This window comes from Vipera ursinii (genome assembly GCF_947247035.1).
Source record: "Vipera ursinii genome assembly, chromosome: 3".
In the NCBI taxonomy this organism is placed as follows: Eukaryota; Metazoa; Chordata; class Lepidosauria; order Squamata; family Viperidae; genus Vipera; species Vipera ursinii.
This window is the reverse complement of record NC_139516.1, coordinates 79,633,707-79,656,358: the sequence shown is the minus strand read 5'-3', so window position 1 is coordinate 79,656,358 and position 22,652 is coordinate 79,633,707. Positions and strand designations below refer to the sequence as shown.

Below are 22,652 nucleotides of genomic sequence, written 5' to 3'. Positions count from 1 at the left end.
TAGAATTTCCACCTATTTTGAATCATCGTCATTCCCATGACCACCACAGTGACCACAGCACTCGGCTCTGTCAGAAATACTGGAACCATGTCTCAGCTACCAAAAAGATAGTCCTGCCTAGCCTGAATATATTATTTGACTAAAGGGTGGCTGTTGTCTGAATGCTCCATTAAGCTAAAGGTAAACGTTTCCCCTGCCCAGCCTTATATGTCTCTAGGGAACGGTGCTTAGCTGTGTCTTAGTCAAGGTAGTCAGTGTTACCCAAAGACACTTCTGTGATCAGCGTGACTATATGCCAAGGTGCACAGAACGCTGTTACTTTCCCACCAAAGTGGTACCTATTTATCTACTCACATTTGCATGCTTTCGAACTGCTAGGTGGGCAGGAGCTGGGACAAGGAACGGGAACTCACCCTGTTGTATGGCACTCAGGTCTCCTCCTGGGCTGTCAGCTTTCCAGCTGACCAGCTCAAGTGTCTTTTATCACTGGGCCATCACACCCCTTAGTGCTTAGTCCATTAAGTTACTGTGATGAATCAAAATCTTTAAAAATTTCATCCTGAAGCTGCTTTGAAATACATACACGTATGGCTGATTATATGGATAACCCTAGTGATTTTTTAAAATACTTAACACAACTGAACTTCAAACTGGTTACAGTAAAAAGCATTTTATGTTGGATGATATGAAAGTTCTGTTGGTGAGCTACATGACCATTCACGCATGTCAGATTTTATGGGAAGCTGCTGGAACAAAAACAGCCAGTACATTCTCCTGGAAAAAATATTTGCATTTTCAAAGATGTCAGAGAATAAGAATATAATTATTACCAGATTATTTTCATTATCATTACAATGCTTCCCCCCCCCCCCCCATTTTAACCAGGGATTGCCAGGTGATTTTGGAAACAGAGGCCCTCCTGGTCCTGATGGAAGTCCTGTAAGTATTATTTATTTTATTTTATTTTATTTTATTTACTCAAGTGACAAACTTGCTTAGTACTCCTTCCTCTTCCATTTTCCCCACAACAACTATAAGAGAGAGGAAGAGAGAAAGTGTCATATGTTTAATAAAAATAACTTCAGTGTAGAAAATGTAACCCATTTTGTGACCTTTTCCTACCTTCAGAATGTCAAAAATTAGTGGAGCCATAAATGCTGCTTTTTTCTGTTTGTTTTGGATTTTTTTTAAAAAAAATTGCTGAGGGCTTGCAGAGGTCTCAGGTACCCATTCAGATCCAGTCCCTAGACTGTGATCTGCCATGCAAAGGAGATTTTCCCTTTTAACTTAAGGAAATTACATTTCTGACAAGAGACAATGCAAAAGAAAATACTGCACTTGTAGATAACGGGACAACTCTTTTGAAAATAAGATGCTGAATTTAGAAATGTCTGGGTTTTTTTTAATCTAGCACAGCTTCTATAATTTTCTTGTGTAGATTAACTATGCAGTGAATTGTCCCTATGTTTATTTGAATCATATATGAAGAAATATGTTTATTTTCAATTTAACTTTTTCAAAGGGAAATATTGGTGGTATTGGCCCTCCTGGATTTCCTGGACTTAGAGTGAGTATAAATTGTTTGTCTGAGAATAGAATAGAATAGAATAGAATAGAATAGAATAGAATAGAATAGAATAGAATAGAATAGAATAGAATAGAATAGAATAGAATAGAATAGAATAGAATAATAACTTTATTGTTACTTTGTACACTAATCAGCATATATTAAAATGAAATTTCATTGCATACAGCTCTCAGAGGGTCACCCCCTCTGATATACACTACATAAATATGACAAAAATAAATAAATAAATACAGAATTGTGCATATGTATTATATGAGAGAAACAACACGGTCTAGTTTGGATTATGTATACTGTGCATGGTGACAAAAATGAATCTTGTGAGTTTACCAGACGGATGGCATAGAGAATAAAGCTATTAAAGAATTGGGTAGTCCTGCTAGAAACTCTTTCTAAGCTTAGGTTAAGTATTTGTATAATTTGGTATAAATATGTGTCATATTCAAACAATAGTAATTTACACAACTCTCTGTAAAGATACTTTATATAATTTCATGCAGTTGTTTGGCTATTTAGACTTTAAAACCTTTTTCTTTGAATTCCTGTACTAAGCAGTAAATGACTAATTTGAATCTTGGCCATTCTAGTTTACTATAATGCATACATACTATAAAGCTGGCTTTGTGGACTGCTGTTCCACTGATAAAGGGCTTCCGTCTCACTACAGTTGTATAAGTTTCAGCAAGGCTTGTATAAATAAGAATAATATAGCACACGTGGCAATATGGACAAATTTATCAAACAATTAAAAAAATAATTATGGTCAGTATTCCATTGGTGTTTTATTTAGACTAGTAGCAAAAGGCCTTTTTCTGAGCTGCTGTCTTCACAAAGCCTTGCTGGATCTGATTCTTTTGAGGAAATAAGGAAGAAGCATTTCCGCAAAATATTTTACGAAGTTTCCCAGGAGTTCTGAATACAAAAGATGACAAACATAATTAGCAATTGTTCATGGCTTAATATCAAGCTGGAAGAAGTGTCAACTGTCATTCAACATATCTATAAATTACTTGGATGAGAGTTAGAAAATAAGATTACTGAAATTGTATTTGGCACAAACATATAGGGTGAGTATTCCAAAGGTACTTTTTCAAGAGCAACAGGCTTTGAAAATGTTTCACTTCTCATCCAAGAAGCTTCATCAGCTCTGGATGGTGGGGAACGGAAGGATTTATATTCCTTGCAGACAGTTGGTCCTTTGCATTCTTTTAGAGAGTCGTTGAGGCCACTTGGAGGTTTATCTGTGTCATCAGGGTCACCTGAGTGGTGCAAATGGGTGTGGAGCCTTCTTGGAACTGCTGAAAGGATTGTGTTGTGGAGCTGTCCTTTCTGCAGGATATTTTCTGCCCTCTGTCCCTTCACTGTTGAACACAAGCTGTTGGGGATGAGTCTTGTGTTGTCTGCATTTCAGACTGAAGTGCAAATGGTTCCGGCAGTCTGCAGTTTTTCTGGTAATGCGTTCATACTCCCTCATCATTTCAAAGGGTGTTTATCCCAAAGTGCATAGCTAAATGTCTATGGAGATTCTGAGTCATCTGGGTCATGATTGTCCCAGAGGTGCTTTTTCAAGGGGCAGCACCGATGTTCTCTTGTCAGGTAATTAGAGATACGCAAGCAAACAGCCACGCTCAGAGACCACCAAGGACTCCACAGTTCAACTCTGAAAGACAGATATTCTTTTCTAAATTAACTTTAGGACAATTCAGTATGGATCGGGGGGCGGGGGGGGAAAGCAAGCAAACCTCTCAAATTATTTTGAGACCATCCCCTCAAAAGAACGCAAAGAGACATCAGCCTGTTCGTTACAACTTCTGGTTTATTCGTTATATTTTAGGGTATGGTGGGAAAAGCTGGACCATCTGGACTTCCTGGGATTCCTGGACCTTTGGTAAAGTATTGTAGAGCTATTGCAAAATTCGGTTGCTACTGTAAACAGTGAAAAGAGCCTTAAATGTTGTTGTTCTTTGTTTTCCAAAGGGTCTTCCAGGGAGTATGGGGCAACCTGGATTGAAAGGTGATAAGGTGATCTAAATAGTTTCATTATAAATATTTTTAAAACTTTGAATCTTATCTACAAGCACTTTTTCTGATTTTTTTAAAATAAGATTATCTGAATTTTATTTGCCAGAAGCTGCTCATGTGTGATTCCTACTGATCACGTCTAATATTTTAATGATTAAAATTACCTGTTTCATTAGCTGCTCTAGTTATTAGAGGCACCGAGGTTTTATATAGATACAGAGACACATACAGACATGCATGCAGAGAGAGAGAGAGAGAGAGAGAGCAGGACAACGTATTAGTCTCTAAAATAATAACAAGCATGTTATTTCTGTGTTCATTAAACTTTATAAAATGTGCTATTTATAACTCTTATATATTTGAATGTACTGTAATATAATAATAATAATACATTGATAAACTTATATCATATAATGGCTTTGTAGGGTGAACAAGGCATTACAGGAGAGCAAGGAGAGGTGGGGTATCCAGGAGACAAGGTAAATTCAAAAGAGCTTCATTTTATAAAGTTTATATAGACTGTACAGTATAGGTTGTCCTTGACTCACGACCCCAATTGAGCCCAAAATTTCTGTTGCTAAGTGAGACATTTGTTAAGTGAATTTTGCCCCATTTTACGACCTTTCTTGCCGTAGTAGTTAAGTGAATCATGGCAGCTGCTAAGTTAGAAACACGGTTGTTAAGTGAATCTGGCTTCCCTATTGACTTTGCTAGTCAGGAGGTCGCAAAAGGGGATCACATGACCCTGGGACACTGCAACCGTCATAAACACGAACCATTTGCCAAGCATCCAAATTTTGTTCATGTGACCGTGGGGATGCTGCTATGGTCTAACGTGTGAATAACGCTCATATATCTCTTTTTCTTCAGTGCCGTTGTAACTGAACGGTTACTAAACGATCTGTTGTAAGTTGAGGACTACCTGTATGTACTCTGCAATGTCCATTCTTTCAGTTGCACCAGGTTTACTGATTCATGAGTGCTATAATAACCCACATTGTGTCTGTAACCTTCAATTGGGTGAAATTAGGGCACCAATTATTGAAACAAAGTCAAAAGGGTTAACTTACAGAATGCTGGGACTCATGACTCCTGTGGGAACGAAATGAAATTTGGGAAGGCTTTAGCCACTTCAGCGCCACCGGTGTCGTCTAACTTTGTTTCCCAGAAACCTGTAAGTTACATGGCGCAAGGGAAGAAAGCAGGGCCATAACTCCATTCTCTTTCCCATTCTGGCCCTGGCATCCAGTCAGCCGATGGCAAGGTCTGAATGCGTAACGATTGGGTACTTTCACTGGGTAGCAAAGGAAAGACTAGAGAATGACTCATATCCATATTGAAGCACCTTGACGCTTACAGGCACCTTTCTGATACATCTAATCGATCAGAATAGAAGTGGAAGGGACCTTAGAGGCCTTCTAGTACACCCTCCTGGTCAAGCAGGAGACACTATAACCATTTCAGACAGGTGGCTGTCTGAACATCCAGTAATGAAGCACCTACAACTTCTGAAGGCAAGCTGTTCCACTGGTTAATTGTTCCCGCTGTCGGGAAGTTTCTCCTTAGTTCCAGGTTGCTTTTCTCCTCGATTAGTTCCCCTCCATTGTATTTTTGTCTTTCCTGCAGGTGCTTATCATCACTAAAATTCTTGACCCGCAAAGATTTTAAAAGGGGATCAGCATCAAGAAAAAGTATATGAAATCTCTTGGATCTTCCACTTTTTAACATTCTGGTTACTGTCACCTAGCCAGGCTATTAAGGATTACATTACCGAGGAGTCTCAGTCTTTTTGGCCTGATGGGCACATTTGGAATTTTTGTTGGCACACACTTGCAAAAATGCTGCTGAATGAAGGAAATGCCCATTCCACAAGTAGCTGGGGACATAGCCAGTTGCAAATATCAGTTTATTAGAACTAAATCTCTTATTGCATAATCCCTCCTGTTATAAGCTTACCTTGCTCCTTTTCTGATGAAATGGGCATATTTAGAAAAAGTACACTATGGTGGAATCTAAAATCTGTACCTCCTGGGTTCTCCTGCAGGATGCATGAGAGGAAGAGAAAAACAGAGTTACATTAATGTGATAGGACATTTTTTCTAAGAGTGACATAATGGGGGAGAGAGAAATCATGCACTATAATCCAGCTGTACCATACTGTTTATTACTCCAACCTACATTACATGTTTCTTTAACAGGATAGAGTTAGGTAAGAGCAAAAGGGGAGCTAAAGCATTTTTCTTTGCTTTAAAATGTTTGCATTAAAATAGGTTGGTCCCTATCAAGGGATCTCTAAAAAAGAAAATACCAACATCTTATTTTATATAGATTTCACATATATTTGCAGTAGAAAGTATCTGTGAAAAAACACACCAAAGCAAACATTATTTTTTTTCTGAATTGTGGCTTTCAAATGAAAGGACAGAATAAAAATATTCTTTAGAAAGAATAATAACATCGCCTTCCTTCTGTTTTCAGTGGCAGAGCGCAGCCATTCATTTTATTTTAATTTTAGCAACTCCTGACTCTTCTTTTCTCAAAGGGTGCTGTTGGTTTGCCAGGACTTCCAGGAAATAGAGGAAAACCAGGACCCTCGGTATGTCTTAATGGCTTTGGATTTAAATATTTAGTTGGAACCACTTTATTTGCACATTGGTTATCAAGAATGTATAAAATATTGCAAACTGAATCTTATGAGGCATATATCCTAAAAGAAATATAAATAACTACACACAGTGCTAACAGCATTAAAATCTATAAGTTGTTGAACTGAGTGTGTATAAGGGTTTTTAAATGTCTTTCCTAATCAGGACTTGTGAAATTCTGGTTGTTATACCTGCCATGTTGAATTACATTATATATGTATAAGCAACTATACACATCTCTTAGAAGGAATGTTGAAAATTTGAAAAATATTTAAAAGATCATTTATTACAACCACAATAACCTAGGATATCATTTTAGCTCTGCAACAAAAACCTTTCTTCCGTTTTATGCATTAATCAATTTTATTACTGCATAAGGTTTCATAAATGGAAAACGATGGCAAAATAGGTAGTCCTCAATTAGGACTGGAAATCTGGTCGCTTTCAGGCTTAAAAAAAAACAAGAAAGATGTGCAGAGTTACTTCTAAGCAGTTTTCCTAATTGTTCCTATAGACACAATCTTCCCAAATTAATAGCAAACTACTTGCATTATCATATACTCTGAAAACTTCTAGGTAGTAACTGATTTACCCGCTTCTTCCCATCCAAATTATCAAAACTTTGCTGTCTCTTATTCTTTGGCATTCACTTCCTGGGAATCTGGACTGCATTCTACCATAATCACTGAGCGATGGGATTGTTAAGCTAGTTATAGTGACTGGATCTGATTTTATTGATTATTATTACCATCATCATTAAGCAAATCACAGCAGTTGCTAAGTAAGTCACTATGGTTGTAAAGTGAATCACACATTTATTAGGCAAATCTGACTCCCCCAATTGACTTTGCTTGTCAGAAGCCAGCTGGGAAGTTCATAAATCATGATCACATGACTGTAAGATGCTGCAATTGTTGTAAATGAAAACCGGTTGCCAAAAACTTGAATTCCGATCACATGATCGCACAGGTAGTGCAGTAGTTGTAACTTTGAGGACAGGTTATAAATTACTTTTTCTGAAGCCATCATAACTTCGAACCATCATTAAATGAACAGTCATAAGTCAAAGAGTTTCTGTATTTTACTTCTGATCTACTTTTTCTTTTTTATGTGTCCCACCAAACAAACCAGTAAATATTATAAGCACTAAACTGTCTATGTAGTACTGGAATAAGATATGTTTCTATTTTATAAGAGTAATCACATGTAATATTTAAAAATAGATTAATACTTTTTTCGTAGCAGAGCCACTTAACAAAATAGGCAACAAGCAACCTTAATATTTCATGATTTGTCTTTTGGTGAAGGTATAAAATTTATTTTTATAAATCAATTTTAATCAAATTGATTAATCATGTGCCTTCAGGTTGGTGTCAACTTTTATTGCCCACATAGTCAGACCTTCTCTGGAATATTTTAATCAAGCAATATGAACTAATTTATTTGTTTTGAATTCATCTGTATGTGTATGATCATAAATTTAATCATGACATACGTGATAAAAGCATTTACTTTTTATAATATAATATAATTTATTATTATTATTATTCATTAAACATGAACCTCAGTCAACTGAACGTTCAAATTGACTGGTGCTGATGATTGACACGGGTTGTGGCCAGCATCCTAGGTATCAACCAGGTATCTCCTAAAATGTAAGATGTTCCGAGTAGCGCAGTTTTTTAGCATTGCTAGCGTTATTGCAGGAAGCTGCAGTTTCTTGATGTGTTTTGCAAATTTTTGGACATAGTTCCCATTGCCCCGATGACAATGAGTATCACTGTTACATGTTTCATCCATAATTGCGCAGTTTTGATGTCCAGGTCGCGATATTTCATAATTTTTTCCACAGTTCTTTTTGTTCAACTCTGGCATCTCCTGGTACAGCGATATCAATCAGCTGTACGCTTCAGTTCTCTACATTATTATTACTATTATTATTATTATTATTATTATTATTATTATTATTATTATTATTATTATTACCAATACTAATACTCTGTAATTTTTTTCTACTAATCCAGCAGTAATTTCCAAAAGGCAAAGAATTTTCTTATTAAAATCAACGAGATTCAAATGCTGGACATTAAAACGGCACATTACTATAACATACAATTTCATTTTCTGTACCTCTTAAGAAAAACTTGGATTCATAATACAGGTTCTAATTTTAGGGCAAAATGGGAGATCCAGGATCCCAGGGGCCATCAGGCCCACCCGGACCAGAGGTAATTGACAAGCTGCAATCTTTCAAACTTACATACAGGCAGTCCTTACTTAGTGACCAAGTTGGAACTTCTAAATCTTTATCTAAGTGCTTCAGTCAGTAAGCAGAACATTACATGACTGAATGGGCTTAACAATTTCACTTCCCTTTTGGTTAAGCAAGCCACCACGGTTATTCAGTGAAACACCATTGATCATAACTTCATAATTTTACTTCTGCCTTCTCTATTAACTTTGCTTGTTGCAAGTGAAACACAGAAATGGTGGGCGTGATTGCGAGATGCTGCAATGCTTGTAAAGGTGCCCTGGTTGCAAGGGATAGAAATGTTGATCATGTGGCCATACAACACTAAAAGTGTGATGATTGGTCACAAAGCTTTTTTTAATACTGTCATAACTTTGAAAGCTCATTCAATGAAACAATCAGTAAGTGAGGACTAACCTATATTTATATCATTAATTGATTAATATAATATCAGTAATAAAGAATAAACAGACAGGCCTAAGTCTGAATTGAAAATTTCTTGGAAGCTTTGTTTTGAATTCCAGGATGGAATGTGATAATTTTAAATATAAGAAATCCAATAGTTTTCATTGACTTCAATTTCGGAATAGATTATTCTTCAGTATCTGCTAGGAAAAAGTGGATATATTTATTGAAATTTGCTAATTTGGCTAGTCTAGTACACTTTTATTGTTATGGTATTGCTAAAATATAGGGACGCGGTGGCTCAGTGGGTTAGGACACTGAGCTTGTCGATCAGAAGGTTGACAGTTTGGTGGGTCGAATCCCGAGTGCTGCATAACAGAGTGAGTGCCTGTTACTCGTCCCAGCTTCTGCCAACCTAGCAGTTCGAAAGCACGTAAAAGTGCAAGTAGAAAAATAGGGACCACTATGGTGGGAAGGTAACAGCGTTCCGTGCGCCTTTGGCATCTAGTCATGCTGGCCACATGACCACGGAGACGTCCTCGGACAAGCGCTGGCTCTTTGGCTTTGAAACGGAGATGAGCCCTAGAGTCGGCAACGACTAGCATGCATGTGCGGGGGAACCTTTACCTTTACCTATTGCTAAAATGCATCCAAAAATATAGTTGTAAATATAAGATCTAGATTTATTTCATGAACAGTAAATAGAACTAAGTTGCTTATGTGTAGCAAAAATATCATGGGTCAGAAAGATAAAACTGATTAAACTGTGTCTGGATGGGTTTGGAGGGCTTATGTTTCTCAAAGAGCAGGCTGATATGTAATGTTATGGATAGCTTTTGGAAGTGTTTTTAAGATAATATTGATGGACTGCTGTTTGAAGGAAGAAAATTAAATATCCCCAGACTGTCTTAGAGTCTATTTAAAAATGCTTTTGAAGCTAAAAATATTTGTATTATTTGTAATTCAGATGAGTTTTGTGAACCAGCTGTATGCTTCTATTCTTAGAAATGTTGTATTGTTAAACTCTCTGGTAATAGTAATTGCCCCAAAATTGTTTGTAGGAAGCACTCCCTCGTCAGATAGAACCCAACATGTCTTTAAGTCATTTTTCTTCTTTAGCGTGGAGGTCTCCCTACTGCACTATACAAGCTTTTTGTTTCCTTGGGAAGCTTTTCTCTCCAGAATGTTTTTGGATTAAAAAAAACACATTACTTATTGTTTTCAACATGAACTTCACTTGATCTGTAAATTATTTTGATTTGCAATTGAGCACAAAATCCCCTCAAGACAATAAACTGTATGGAAGATTTCTGCCATATGTTTTGTATAGAAAAGAACTCTAGAATTATATAGAGAAGTGATGTTTGATATGAATAAACGTTAGAAGTAATGAAGTGCAGGTTTCTCAACATGAGTCATTAGCTAACTTGTGTTTTTTAGTTCCAAGAAGGTTTCATTCACAACTATGTTGTATTTTATACTGACGTATTTGGAAGTTCTGATGAAGTGTTACAAGCTTTGTAATTGTTGTGTTGCAATAATATGTGTTAGGGTTTTTTTTATACAATAGGCATAGCAGCTATTACTAGATTACTGATTTTAGGAACCACTCCATATAGGTAGATTTATAAAGATGCTGTGATTTTTATTTACCTATATCACAGACATTTGAATTCATTAGAATACTTTGTTGTTGCCAAAGTAAGACTTTATTTCCAGATGGTTACCAACCAGACTGAAAGTCCAGTAATCACAAATACTATAGGAATAATGGACATTTTCTGAAATAAGACATATTCCCTTAAAAAAAAGAGACACATCTGGTGATTGAAGATTACATGTAGCCCAGTTGCCTCATTTTACTATTCTTCTTTAGGATTTGGAAAAAATCAAACCTTTTATTTATGTACCTGCAGCAGCAAAATCTCCTGGGTAGAGTTTAATGTAATTAGGACATTTGTTAATACTGAAGTGCTTTCTAAATCATAGAGAGATGTCATAATGAGGGATCTAAATGCAATATTTGATATAACCAGTTATCAGTTAGTGGGAAGAAGTGGCTAAAAAGGGAATGTGTAATCTGAGTGGCCCATACATTATTCTCACTCAGACAAGCTGCAGATCAGCATCTGGAACGTTTCAAGATTGATTGGATCTTTTTCTATACTAAAACAGTTGATTTTTCCCCCCCCACTATATTCACTGCGAAGGGCACGGTGGCTCAGTGGGTTAGGACGCTGAGCTTGTCGATCAGAAGGTCGGCAGTTTGGCGGGTCGAATCCCGAGTGCCGCATAACAGAGTGAGCGCCTATTATTCGTCCCAGCTTCTGCCAACCTAGCAGTTCGAAAGCACGTAAAAATGCAAGTAGAAAAATAGGTACCACTACGGTGGGAAGGTAACAGCGTTCCGTGCGCCTTTGGCATCTAGTCATGCTGGCCACATGACCACGGAGACGTCCTCGGACAAGCGCTGGCTCTTTGGCTTTGAAACGGAGATGAGCACCGGCCCCTAGAGTCGGAAACGACTAGCACGCATGTGCGGGGGAACCTTTACCTTTACTTATATTCACTGCAGCTAAACAAAAGGGAAAAAATAGAAAAGAATATCTAAGGTCTTAGTTTTTCCTTAAGTTCTTGAATAAAATGATAATACCATTTCTTTGTTTGTTTATTTGGTCCTAGGGTTTTCCAGGAGATATTGGTGTACCAGGTCCAAATGGTCCAGAAGGCCCAAAGGTTAGAATATGTGGAACTTTACTATAAATTCTTTGTAATTAATTGCAGCAAGTAAAATTGTAGGAGAAGCCATATTTTACTGATTTTGGAATCTTTTTGCTGCTTGCTTCAAAGGAGTTGAGAAATCAGTTTTAAAGCAGTTGCTGTTTTTTATGTACAGCAGAAGCAATATGGGAAAAGGACAGCAGGATGGATCTTGTTAGATCAATATTATTTAAGTCAGTTCTCTCCAAATGTTGGACTTCAACCCCCCATCAAATTCCCATGCTACCCAGCTATGAAGCCATGATATGACCTATATCCCAGTACATCTAGAGGGTGCTAAGTTTGAAAAAGGCTGTACTGAAACATTGCTGGGAAGAAAAGATGGCTTACAATGTTCAACGAGACCTGTTGCTATTTTATTTTATTTTATTTTGCTACTTTTTGCTATTTTTTCTACAAACCCATTTGCACCAGGAGGAGTATGTATCTTATGAATTATAGATCCTTCAGTAACATTCCAGCTGTATATATTCAAAAGACAATTTGCTATGGAAAATTAATCCCTCTGGATGTGACACATATTTTCCCCTACTAAATATTCAATGTCCTTTCCCAAATCCCGCTATGCTGGTTGATCATAGTCAGAACACTGATTATTTAGTTGGAAGCTGAAAATTTTATTTGATGCAAGGATGAGTCTTTTCTATGTAACATTTTGGCTCTCGTAAATGGAGAATATGGTCTTTAATTAGAGAAAATTGGTGGCTTACATTTGAGATGAACATTACCTAAATGGGAAAGCTTTTACAGAGTCCATAATCGGATGATCCCATGTGAAACTGGAATTGTTCAGTATTAGCGCTCCCAGATGTCACGTACTCACTGAGGTTTTGTGGAGTTTCTTCTGACTTTTTTTTCTTGGAAGACTGTTTTGCCAAACTCTTCTTTTCCTCATTCTTCTCCCTTGGAACTTCTGTAAAAATATAAACTAACTGACAGGAAAACATGACAGAGCCTTTTATATTAACACTAATGTAAAATATTGACTCTTGGGAATGAGACAGTTTCCAAATGACCTTCTCTTTCCATCACTGTCTTCCCAATTCCCAATTCAAAAAAGAACATTTGGGAAACTGTTTCGCTCTTTTATGATCAATCCTCTAATGTACTGTAATTTATTTAAACTGCTAAAAGATTATTTGGGTTGCATCTGTTTACCTCCAGTTATGTTTCCAGGTAATGTCTCTGATTTCTGTATCACAAAAGCAGCATCAAAAATGGGACAGCTTGCAGCTTTGGTAACAAACTTTATGGTATTAGGGTTGCATATCTTAACAGTTAGATTACTGTAATTCATTTAAAGCACGTTATTTGCACCATGGTGTTGTTAGCTTTGTTGCAGATTGTTTCTATGTAGGACAATGATGGGAGGTCTGGGAATCTGGGTACTCTGAGATCTACTGCAGATTGGAATTGAGCATGTGGGTCCACGGATATGGTAGCTTGTTCTATCGGTTCTCTACACCAGGGAACCAGTTTGGTGCAATGGTTAAAGGCACCAATTTAAGAAACCAGGAAACCATTTAGTTCCACCTTGGGCACAAAGCCAGCTGGATGACCTTGGGGCAGCCATTTTGTCTCAGTCCAGGAAAATAATTTTTCAAAAAGTCCTGTATAATATTTCTGAAGCAGGGCATTTCATTTTATTCCTGTTTTAAAAATATCAGAAAAGAAGTAACCTGTGCAATAATTACAAAGCATTTTGTAAACAATGCAACTGTTATTACTTTTTGTGACCTATGCAAAGCATCTTTCACCTCTTTTAAAATATATTTATGGGTTGAAACCAATAGAACAATGCTAGAAATAAAATATGTTTGATCTAAACTGGTTGGAATGGGCCCAAATCTTGTTAAATAATCTCCGGTGAAATAAAGATTTTTTTTTTTACTGAATGGGTACCAAACAAGAACAGAAAGATGTTTCTAGCTTTGAAATACTATTCAATCATTTCTTTATACAAATGAGGCACATATGCATCACAATGTTACGTTAAGTTCCCCGTTAACTTTGTAATAGAACTAATAAAGTTTCTAATGTAAATGGACAGAATAAGTGATTTGATTTTTCCATTTTACAATATCCAAACATTGAGTCAATGCACTCTGAGTTGTATAAAACTATTTAAATCTCTGCTAGAGCCAAAAGACCCATCCACAGATCAAATGCTCTCTAGATAGTTTAGATTATGCTGTAATCTGAGCTTCCTATTGTCCTCTATCTCTGCTATGTGGTGAGCATTTAATTTAATTTAATTCAGTTCATGCCACTAGTGTCACAGAGAGATACTTCCATTCAGAGGAGGCTACATTTTATGAGAAAATAAGTACCATTGAAGATCACGGTGTTTACTTCTGAGAGAACATGTGACCATGGAAAATTTCACAGAGGTAGCAGTTACGTTTTTCAGACATTTATTAAAATAAGCCTCATAAAGTATAGCTCCTTGATTAAGTGAAAAAACAATCCATTTCAGCTGATTAATACAGAAGTTTTTTTCGTCGGTTTCAGCGCATGTAAATCAGGTCAAGCTGTAAAAGTAGTCAGGAAAATGGAACTTCAGAATATCTTGAGAAACTTACATACAAGTCAAGAAGACACAATATAGACTGGTTCCAGTTTGCCAAAGGAGTAGGACAAGGCTGTATATTGTTCTCTTTTTTAGTCTATATCCATCCATCCATCTATAATTTTTATTAAAGTTTTTTTCCATGTAGTGAAAACAATTCCAATTTTTAGATAAGAAAAATAGAGAACAGTCATAGAAAAGTGTAAAAGAAATAAAGAAAATTTAATTTCATTTAAGGCTAACTTTTATAGGATGCTAAAACATCTGTGATTACTGAGCTCACTTTTTTATGATATACACTCTTGACTGCAAATTCTATTGCTGAAGTGCTGCTAGTGGGAGATGATTATTTTTTATGTGTTTTTATGATCAGAATCCACCCTTTGCAGCTGCTTTCCCACCTGCAATATGAAAAAAATAAAAATAAATGCATATGCCTAATCTAAGATTAATGGTTTAAGCAGAAAATGATTACAATTTACTCTCCATTTAAGTAGTTTTCCTTTGTGAGCTTTTAACACATAATTGGAATGTACATGCACATAACAGTATGCATATTGTACTTTTATAGAGAAGCTCAAGTGGCTATTGATTTAATAGTTAAGGCTTCCTTAACTATTACAACATAAAGAAACCATTACAACATAAAGTGGGGAAATGTCAATTAAAATTACATTTCTTACTTTTAATCCTCATACTCCTCTATGCTTTCTGCAGTAGTATCCCTGTTCATTAATCTTATGATTTATGTTATTTAGGGATTTCTAGGTGACAGAGGTCCTCCGGGTCCACCTGGTCCCAAAGGAGTTGAGGTAAGGTGATTGTTATCTCAACAGCACACTTTTGTTTTAGAATTGGGATCCAGTCCTGTGTGACTGATCTTATTTTTAACCTGCAAAATTACTAAATGTCTCTCTGGCAGATGTGAAGTATAAACTGTGGCCCATCAATAACTTACTTGTTTTGGTGGTACCTGTACAAGGTTAAATGAACCAAATCTGGTATCTTACACACACTAGGAAGGACTATGTTTTGCATTCTGAAGAAGAAATATATTAATGTATAAATTGAATAAAAGATGTGTTGTTGAGTGTATATTTTAATATCCATCTTAAGAGATAACTTATCTGAAAAAGGAGGCATCTTTTCTTGTGAAACTGAATTCATAGTAGTGTACCTAAATAATTCTAAAGAAATCCAGACTATTAATTAATGTCCAATTAAGCAGATTTAGACATATAGTATTATATACCTGAATTTGTAACTATTGATGCACAAAGTAATATTACATGTCACTACTAGGAAATACTACTGAATCCAGTGAGATTTACTCCTATATATGTATATGCTTATGAATTAATCATTATTCTGTCATCTCTCAAGTTTAAGTATATACATTCAGGTGTTTAGTCTTACATCACAAAAATATCTATGGTAAATGCAATATCCAAGAATAAAATGATTGTCCTTTTTTGCTTTAGGGAGAAGAAGGACCCATTGGGCCAATTGGAGTAACTGGACCAAGGGTAAGTACTGAAAAAGGATGGAAGGCTGAGTAAACCTTGAGTGGATCAGGGTCGAACTCCTGGCAGTGAATCACTGTGCCAGCATTCCTCTACTTTACTTTATTGTAAAGTTACATTAAATCTTACAAATCTGAAATTTCATTCCTTCCCATCATCTTTAAAGCCCAATAAATTCGGGAGGGTGCCTTCTGAGACATTTGCCACATCCACATTCCTGAAACAGGCTAAGCTCACCCTTATCTGACCACTTCCCGCATCTCTCATTCAACATGCTATTACAATAATTATCTCTCACATTATAGGTGGCATGTAAATTATTTTTGTTCCAAAAATGTTTCTGCATGCAGTATATAAATCACTGTAGAAGATTGCATCTTCATTGTATATGCAATTCTTTTAAAAAGTAATTACATCAGTGCATTTTGGATCTTATTACTGTTGTAAAGTTAATGTCTAAGCTTTTTATAAAGTACTTTTTGAAGTGCTTCTTTCAAACTGATATCAAATCAACTTGTTCTGGTTTTTCTTTTTTTAAATATATCAGGTGTTTTTGCAGGATTTGACATTATGCTTAACTTCCATAATTTCTAACTCCTTAATCTTAGAAGTTGGGACTGCTGGTATTTGTAGTCTGAAACAGAAATCCCCAATCTATGGGCCATAGCCCACTACCAGGCCATGGTCTCTTGGCCATCAGGCTGCATGAGTAGTTGGGCAGTGCATATGTATGCGTCCTCGTGCCACTGTTGCTGTGAGTGTTGTGAAGGCGACAGCAGCACCCCTAGTATCGTGTGGGTGGCGGCATTGCCACAAACTTGCATGGGAGGTGGCAGCACAACAAGTGGCAGGTGGCTGTTGGCACACCACTTGCTGTTGTTGCCATCGCCACGAATCTTGTGCTGGTGGCAGCAGCGCTGCAAGCAGTAGGCAGGTCGTGGTGTGAGCCCCGTGCTGGTGGCAGCATCGCTGCGGGCTGCGGTGTGATCCTCGCGCCAGTGGTAGCATCACCATGAGCCTGGAGGTGGCAGAGCCACAAGCCTCACACAGGCGCTGGCATCGCTGAGAGCCTCATGCGCATGCTTGCAGTCCCGTTTGCATGGTGCACATGTTCGCAGCCTGTTTGTGCGTGTGCATATATGGCCACATTCATGTTTATGTATGCAAGCGTAAGGCGCCTGCCCCTCCCTCTCCCAACGGGCCGCCAAACCCCGGCCTAAAATATTCACAGGAAATTAGCATACCTAGTCTATGTCATAGAATAGAATATAACTATAAGTTTAACTGATTTTACTTTTATTTACTTTACTAAATATATTCAGTCCATTTTTCCTCTTAAGATTTCCTACCTTTCTATATACATTTTATAAAAATATTACGTCTTACTGGTAACCACTCTTCTCCTACTTTCACATTCATTAATGTTTCAAGAATGTTTCGTTTTATAGGTAACTACTGCACTTGAATTAATTATCAATATTCTTCTCAAGTTCTCTTCCCTTCCTCTTGCCAATGATTGAAATGCTCTCTGCTAGAACTCAGATTCTTTCTCAAAGAAAGTTGTGAGTTTTAATTTATTCAGAAAGTATATCAATTATTTGTAATATAGAATTTAGGGTCCCTGGCATAGAATTACTTATTTTTCTTATGTGTGTTTTTGCAATATTTTAGAAAACTAAATAATAGATGTTTTTCTTATTTAAAGTGCCTTTTCTCCGCTCATTTATATTGTTACATTTTAAATGATCCTAAATACTTAGAGGTATTAACAGACATATAGGTAATTCATCACAGAGCAATATTCTTTAAGACATAAAATGAATTTCAGTCCAGGTTTAAAATATTCACATTTTAATATAATTTCTCATTTGGGGCCGAGTTTCCATCTATCTAAAAGATGTTTTTCTTATCTGGAGTTACGTTTCTCCACTCATTTATATTGTTACATCCTTAAAGGTTCCTAAATACTTAGAAATATTAAAAGAAATAAACAGAATTCATTACAGGGATATTTTCTTAAGGAAACAAAATGAATTTCAGTCCAGGTTTAAAACCTTAACATTTTAGTACCATATTTTCCGGCGTATAAGACTTTTTAACGCATGAAAATCTTCTCAAAAGTCGGGGGTTGTCTTATACGCCCAGTCTCCTTATACGCCGGAAAATAGTAAATCCTCGGGAGCAGAGACGTTAGTGGAAACGGACAAATCCAGCGCTCGAGAATGGGAAAAGACGGCCTCCTCATAAATAAACCGACCAGCCCAACCGAGGCTGAGGCTCCAGCTTATCGGCATCCTAGGGCAGCAGAGCCCCCCCTTTTTTTGGAAGGGAGCGGGAGTCAAGCGCGTGCCAAGCCGCCGGCGCTCGGTGAGCACGAGAGCTCAAGGGAGCGCGGAAAGCCAGGCAGAGGCCGACCTGACATGTTCGCGCGGAGCTGAGCTTCACCTGACCCTGGGAGTTTGCCGTGGCCAGACCTACAGCAACACCTGCCCGGGAAGGCGCAGCTCGGGAATTGCGACAGGCAGACCTCAGTGGAAAGCTGGCGCTGGGGCTTCAGCAACCCGGGGTCGCCCCTCCGCCCTGAAGTAGAAGGCGGCCTTGGGGAGGGGGGTGTGTGAATCTCAAACTTGCGGCGCAGGGCTGAGCCCGTTTCTTTCACCACCACCAATGCCGCCCTCCGCCATCCTGTTCATTAACCTACGGAAAGAACCGCCTTCTTTCAGACCTGGTGCCTTCCCGAAGTGTTGGGCCACAATGCTCGTCGCTCCTGGCCGAAACAGCCAGCGCGTGTGGCTGAAGTAGAAGGGGGCGCCAAGGCGAGAGGAGACGAGGTTTAGGCGAGGCAGAGCAAAGCTGATCTCGAGGCCAAAAGCTCTTGATAAACCTTCACCTAATTGAGAAGCAGCCCTGACTTCCTACTTACCCGTATTTTCCGGCGTATAAGACTTTAACCCATGAAAATCATCTCAAAAGTTGGGGGTTATCTTATACGCCCAGTCGTCTTATACGCCAGAAAATACTGTATATTTTCCTATTTGGGGCTGAATTTCCATTTCTCAGGTTAAAAAACTTCAATATGGACTACAGTTAATCTGTCTTTCTGACATCTCCAAATGTGACTATGAAGGATTGCCTATTAAAACATTGAATTGTTTTTACGGTTAATGTAAAACAATTTGTATTTTTGAAAAATGAATTTGAGAAATTCAAAGTAGTAGCTGAAACGGGATTTGATTCATTGTAATGAATTTAGGTTCACTGGTGAAGCTGGAAAGAAGTTTGATCCCCTCACTGCTTTGGCCTTCATTTTCAGATTAATAGTAGTCTTATTTTTGGAAATTCTTAGTTTATGTATGTGCATCTGTTCCCATTGTCAGTTAAATAAATAGAGTTTCCGAATTAAGAAAATAAAACAAAAAAATTAAATGTTTTATAATAGTTTCTACCTACTTTCTTTGAAATGGTAACAAATAGGCCTTGAGTGATTTTTTTATGTTTTCTGATAGACTGAGAAAGACCACTAGTTTCAATTAAAAATAGTTTTGAAATCATTGTTTATTTTTTAATTAAGGCTAGTAAAGTGCAAGATTTAAAATGCTAAGAAAGAGAAATAGACGAAGCAAGAATGAATCGAAAGATAAACTCTGGAGATTATTATTTGATTGGTCCATATACTTCAGCCTTATCCAAAACATATTTTGAAATCATATATTGGTGCAGATTTGGTTCAAGCATGAATGCTTAGAACAATTGTAAAAAAGATTATTTTAAAAATGTTCATGAATAACAATTATAGGATTATTGCTAGACAGTGTCTTTTTGGTAGCACCAAAAGGATAAAGCAGTCACAAAATAGTGAAAATTATGAAACACAAAAACAAGGGTTGTTCACAACAGATTTCCTATGAGAACAATACTTTATAAACCAGTTTGTACATGAAGTATAGCTGCAGTTATTTTTATTAATGAGCAAGTTAGGTAGAATAGGCTCTTGAATAAGAAATTTTTTACAAGGCAGGTCTTTTTTCTGAGAAATGATATTCCTTTTGAAATTTCTGCCCTATGACACACAAATGCATACTTAGTCCTTGCATTTCAGCAATTGGAAATGAACAAAAATACTTCATGGATGAAGAGTGAATAGGTTCTCCACTTAAAATACATAACTGCAATTTTCTCTAGATGTTTTTGTTGAAATAAAAATCTAACGAACTTTATATATACAGACGGCATATATTTTGGCCCACAGTCACTCTGATAGGTTGTAGCAAGCATAATGCAACTCTAATTGTCAATGATTTAATGAAACCTTAAAAGCTTTAAAAAAAACTGGACTTCTTTATTTGAATATAGGGGAAACCTGGAAGGAAAGGTTTTGCAGGTGAACCAGGACTAGAAGGCCTGAAGGTAGGGGTTAAAGTTATTCCTGATATTTGCTCTTGTTAAATTAAAAATAGTAAGAATTTGAATTTTTATCAAGTATTTGTCAAAATAAGAAAACACCTATCTCCCTCTTAGAAGGACTCTGAGCGATGTACAAGTAAATGGTTAGTTTGTGCATAGTTGTAGAGCAGTGGTTCCCAACTTTTTCTATACCCACACCTTTAGAACGCTTCTGATATATTCTCACACCGCTTACAAAAGTTCAAAATGAGTTATTCCTATATACTATAATTTTGACAGGGACGCGGTGGCTCAGTGGGTTAGGATGCTGAGCTTGTCGATCAGAAGGTAGGCAGTTTGGCGGGTCAAATCCCAAGTGCCGCATAACAGAGTGAGCGCCTGTTACTTGTCCCAGCTTCTGCCAACCTAGCAGTTCGAAAGCACGTAAAAATGCAAGTAGAAAAATAGGGACCACTACGGTGAGAATGTAACAGCGTTCTGTGTGCCTTTGGCGTCTAGTCATGCCGGCCACATGACCACTGAGATGTCCTCGGACAAGTGCTGGCTCTTCGGCTTTGAAACGGAGATGAGCATCGGCCCCTAGAGTCGGAAAAGACTAGCACGCACGTGCGGGGGAACCTTTACCTTTTTACTATAATTTTGAAACTTCTAAACCCAAGTTTTTGCACCCCCCTGGAATATCGTCTCACACCCCCAGTTGGGAACTCCTGTTGTAGAGGAAAGCAGAGATAATATTGGTGAAGGAATGGAAAAAATTGTTAGCAAATAAAAGACAATAAATGACATTTCAGCCCTTCAGGGAAAGGTGAGACGGTGAAAAAGATTTAAGTTGAGTTAATATGTTATGTGGAAAGTTTTTAGAGAAGCAAATAATCTTCTTCTAACTGTTGGTAAAAGTGCCAAAGTATAGAGAACAGCATAATCTATATACAGAAGGAAAATATTTCAGTTTCATGTAATTTAAAATAAAGTCTTATATTTTTAAAACAACAGGGAGAAACAGGAGACCAAGGAGTTCTTGGGAAAACTGGCGAAACAGTAAGAATATACTATTTTCTATTTCTAAATGGATTCATTTTCATTTTTCTATAATTGCTCAGTTATGATGGGCTATGAATTTAATTGAAGCTTGATATTCCTGTCAAAATTCAACTGCAAAAAATGAATCTTTGTGGAATTCCATAACCTCCCCAGTAATATTATACTTAATGTTCCCAGATAAGAAATCGGAGTTCGTATAATTTGCACTACTGGTGCAAAGTGAGAGAAAGAAATGCATGTTTGTGAGCCCAGTGGAAATTCTATGTTGTGGATAGAACACTCTTTTTATATTGGTTTTAGTTTCTTTCATTATATGACCCTCTTCGGTAAAATGCATTTTTCGCCATAGAAATTACGGTATAACACAATTCTATGTTAAGATGAAATGCAAAATCTAACTAGAAATAAAAATACAGAGGCATATACTGTAAGATTACAGAAATACTGATGTGGAAACTGACATTGAAATAATACATAGCAAAGGATTGAACTCTGTTTTCATTTATATAAAGCTTGTGGCTCTGCCTAATTGCTTAGCATCAGGTTTCAGAATGCAGGTGTAAATTATCTGCTTGGAATGCTCATTTTTATTTGAATGAACATGCTGTTTCTTTCTCCTTCTCTTTGCCTCATTATTTCTTACATTTATGCATTACTTAAAATTTATGCATTACTTAAGATTCATCTCTGCTGTATATAGCTATATTAGTGAGGCATTGAAGATCTTATGTAGGAATGCCTCACTACATTCATTCAGAAGATGGATTAATAGTGTACCCAAAAGGAATGCATTATTATTAGTCCCAAATTTGGTGTGCCTCATATTTATCTTAATAAACTGGAATTTGATGTTTACAGAATTTGTATTTTGCTAATCGGAAAAGGCAGTCACTCTGAATTTGAATAGCACATTTAATCATATTAAAGTCACAGTACTATGCATGGATGCGATAGGATGGCAGCACACAAATGCTGGTTAGCCAGTTTGTTTGCCTTAGTATATTGCACGTAGTTACTCAATAAGTTGATAAATTATTCCAAGGGTACACCATAAGTAATTTTTACAATTAAAGAAGATCTTAAATGATGTCATCATCATTAATGCTGGTCCTCAGGTAGTTTCTGTTGTTTTTTTTAATGTGCTTGCTAGATGTAGTAAGGCCTGAAATAAAATTAATAACAGGGCTGTGCAGCCATATGGATTCACATTCTACATATCTTTAAAACATTTCTATTAGAGGTTTTATTTTAAAGAATTCCATAATTGTTACCTCAGTACCCTCATGTTCTGAATATCTGGATCAACTTTTCCACTTTGAATCCAGATTGTTGCTTAGTCCTAATTAATGTAATGGATTAAAAAGCACACATTTGAATCCAGATTGTTGCTTAGTCCTAATTAATGTAATGGATTAAAAAGCACCCA

General features: G+C 36.8%; 1 protein-coding gene across 1 annotated transcript in view; it reads left to right on the top strand.

Moving 5' to 3' along the window:
- COL24A1 (collagen type XXIV alpha 1 chain) overlaps positions 1 to 22,652 on the top strand; it is a gene marked incomplete at its 5' end in the record, with an annotated part of 158,077 nt that overhangs the window by 65,044 nt on the left and 70,381 nt on the right. The window contains 12 exons of the mRNA XM_083360473.1: positions 886 to 939; positions 1,523 to 1,567; positions 3,420 to 3,473; positions 3,563 to 3,607; positions 4,033 to 4,086; positions 6,150 to 6,203; positions 8,427 to 8,480; positions 11,591 to 11,644; positions 15,017 to 15,070; positions 15,740 to 15,784; positions 20,135 to 20,188; positions 21,179 to 21,223. Of these exons, the coding sequence (XP_083216599.1) occupies positions 886 to 939; positions 1,523 to 1,567; positions 3,420 to 3,473; positions 3,563 to 3,607; positions 4,033 to 4,086; positions 6,150 to 6,203; positions 8,427 to 8,480; positions 11,591 to 11,644; positions 15,017 to 15,070; positions 15,740 to 15,784; positions 20,135 to 20,188; positions 21,179 to 21,223 (612 nt within the window). The remainder of the gene's footprint in view (positions 1 to 885; positions 940 to 1,522; positions 1,568 to 3,419; positions 3,474 to 3,562; positions 3,608 to 4,032; positions 4,087 to 6,149; positions 6,204 to 8,426; positions 8,481 to 11,590; positions 11,645 to 15,016; positions 15,071 to 15,739; positions 15,785 to 20,134; positions 20,189 to 21,178; positions 21,224 to 22,652) is intronic.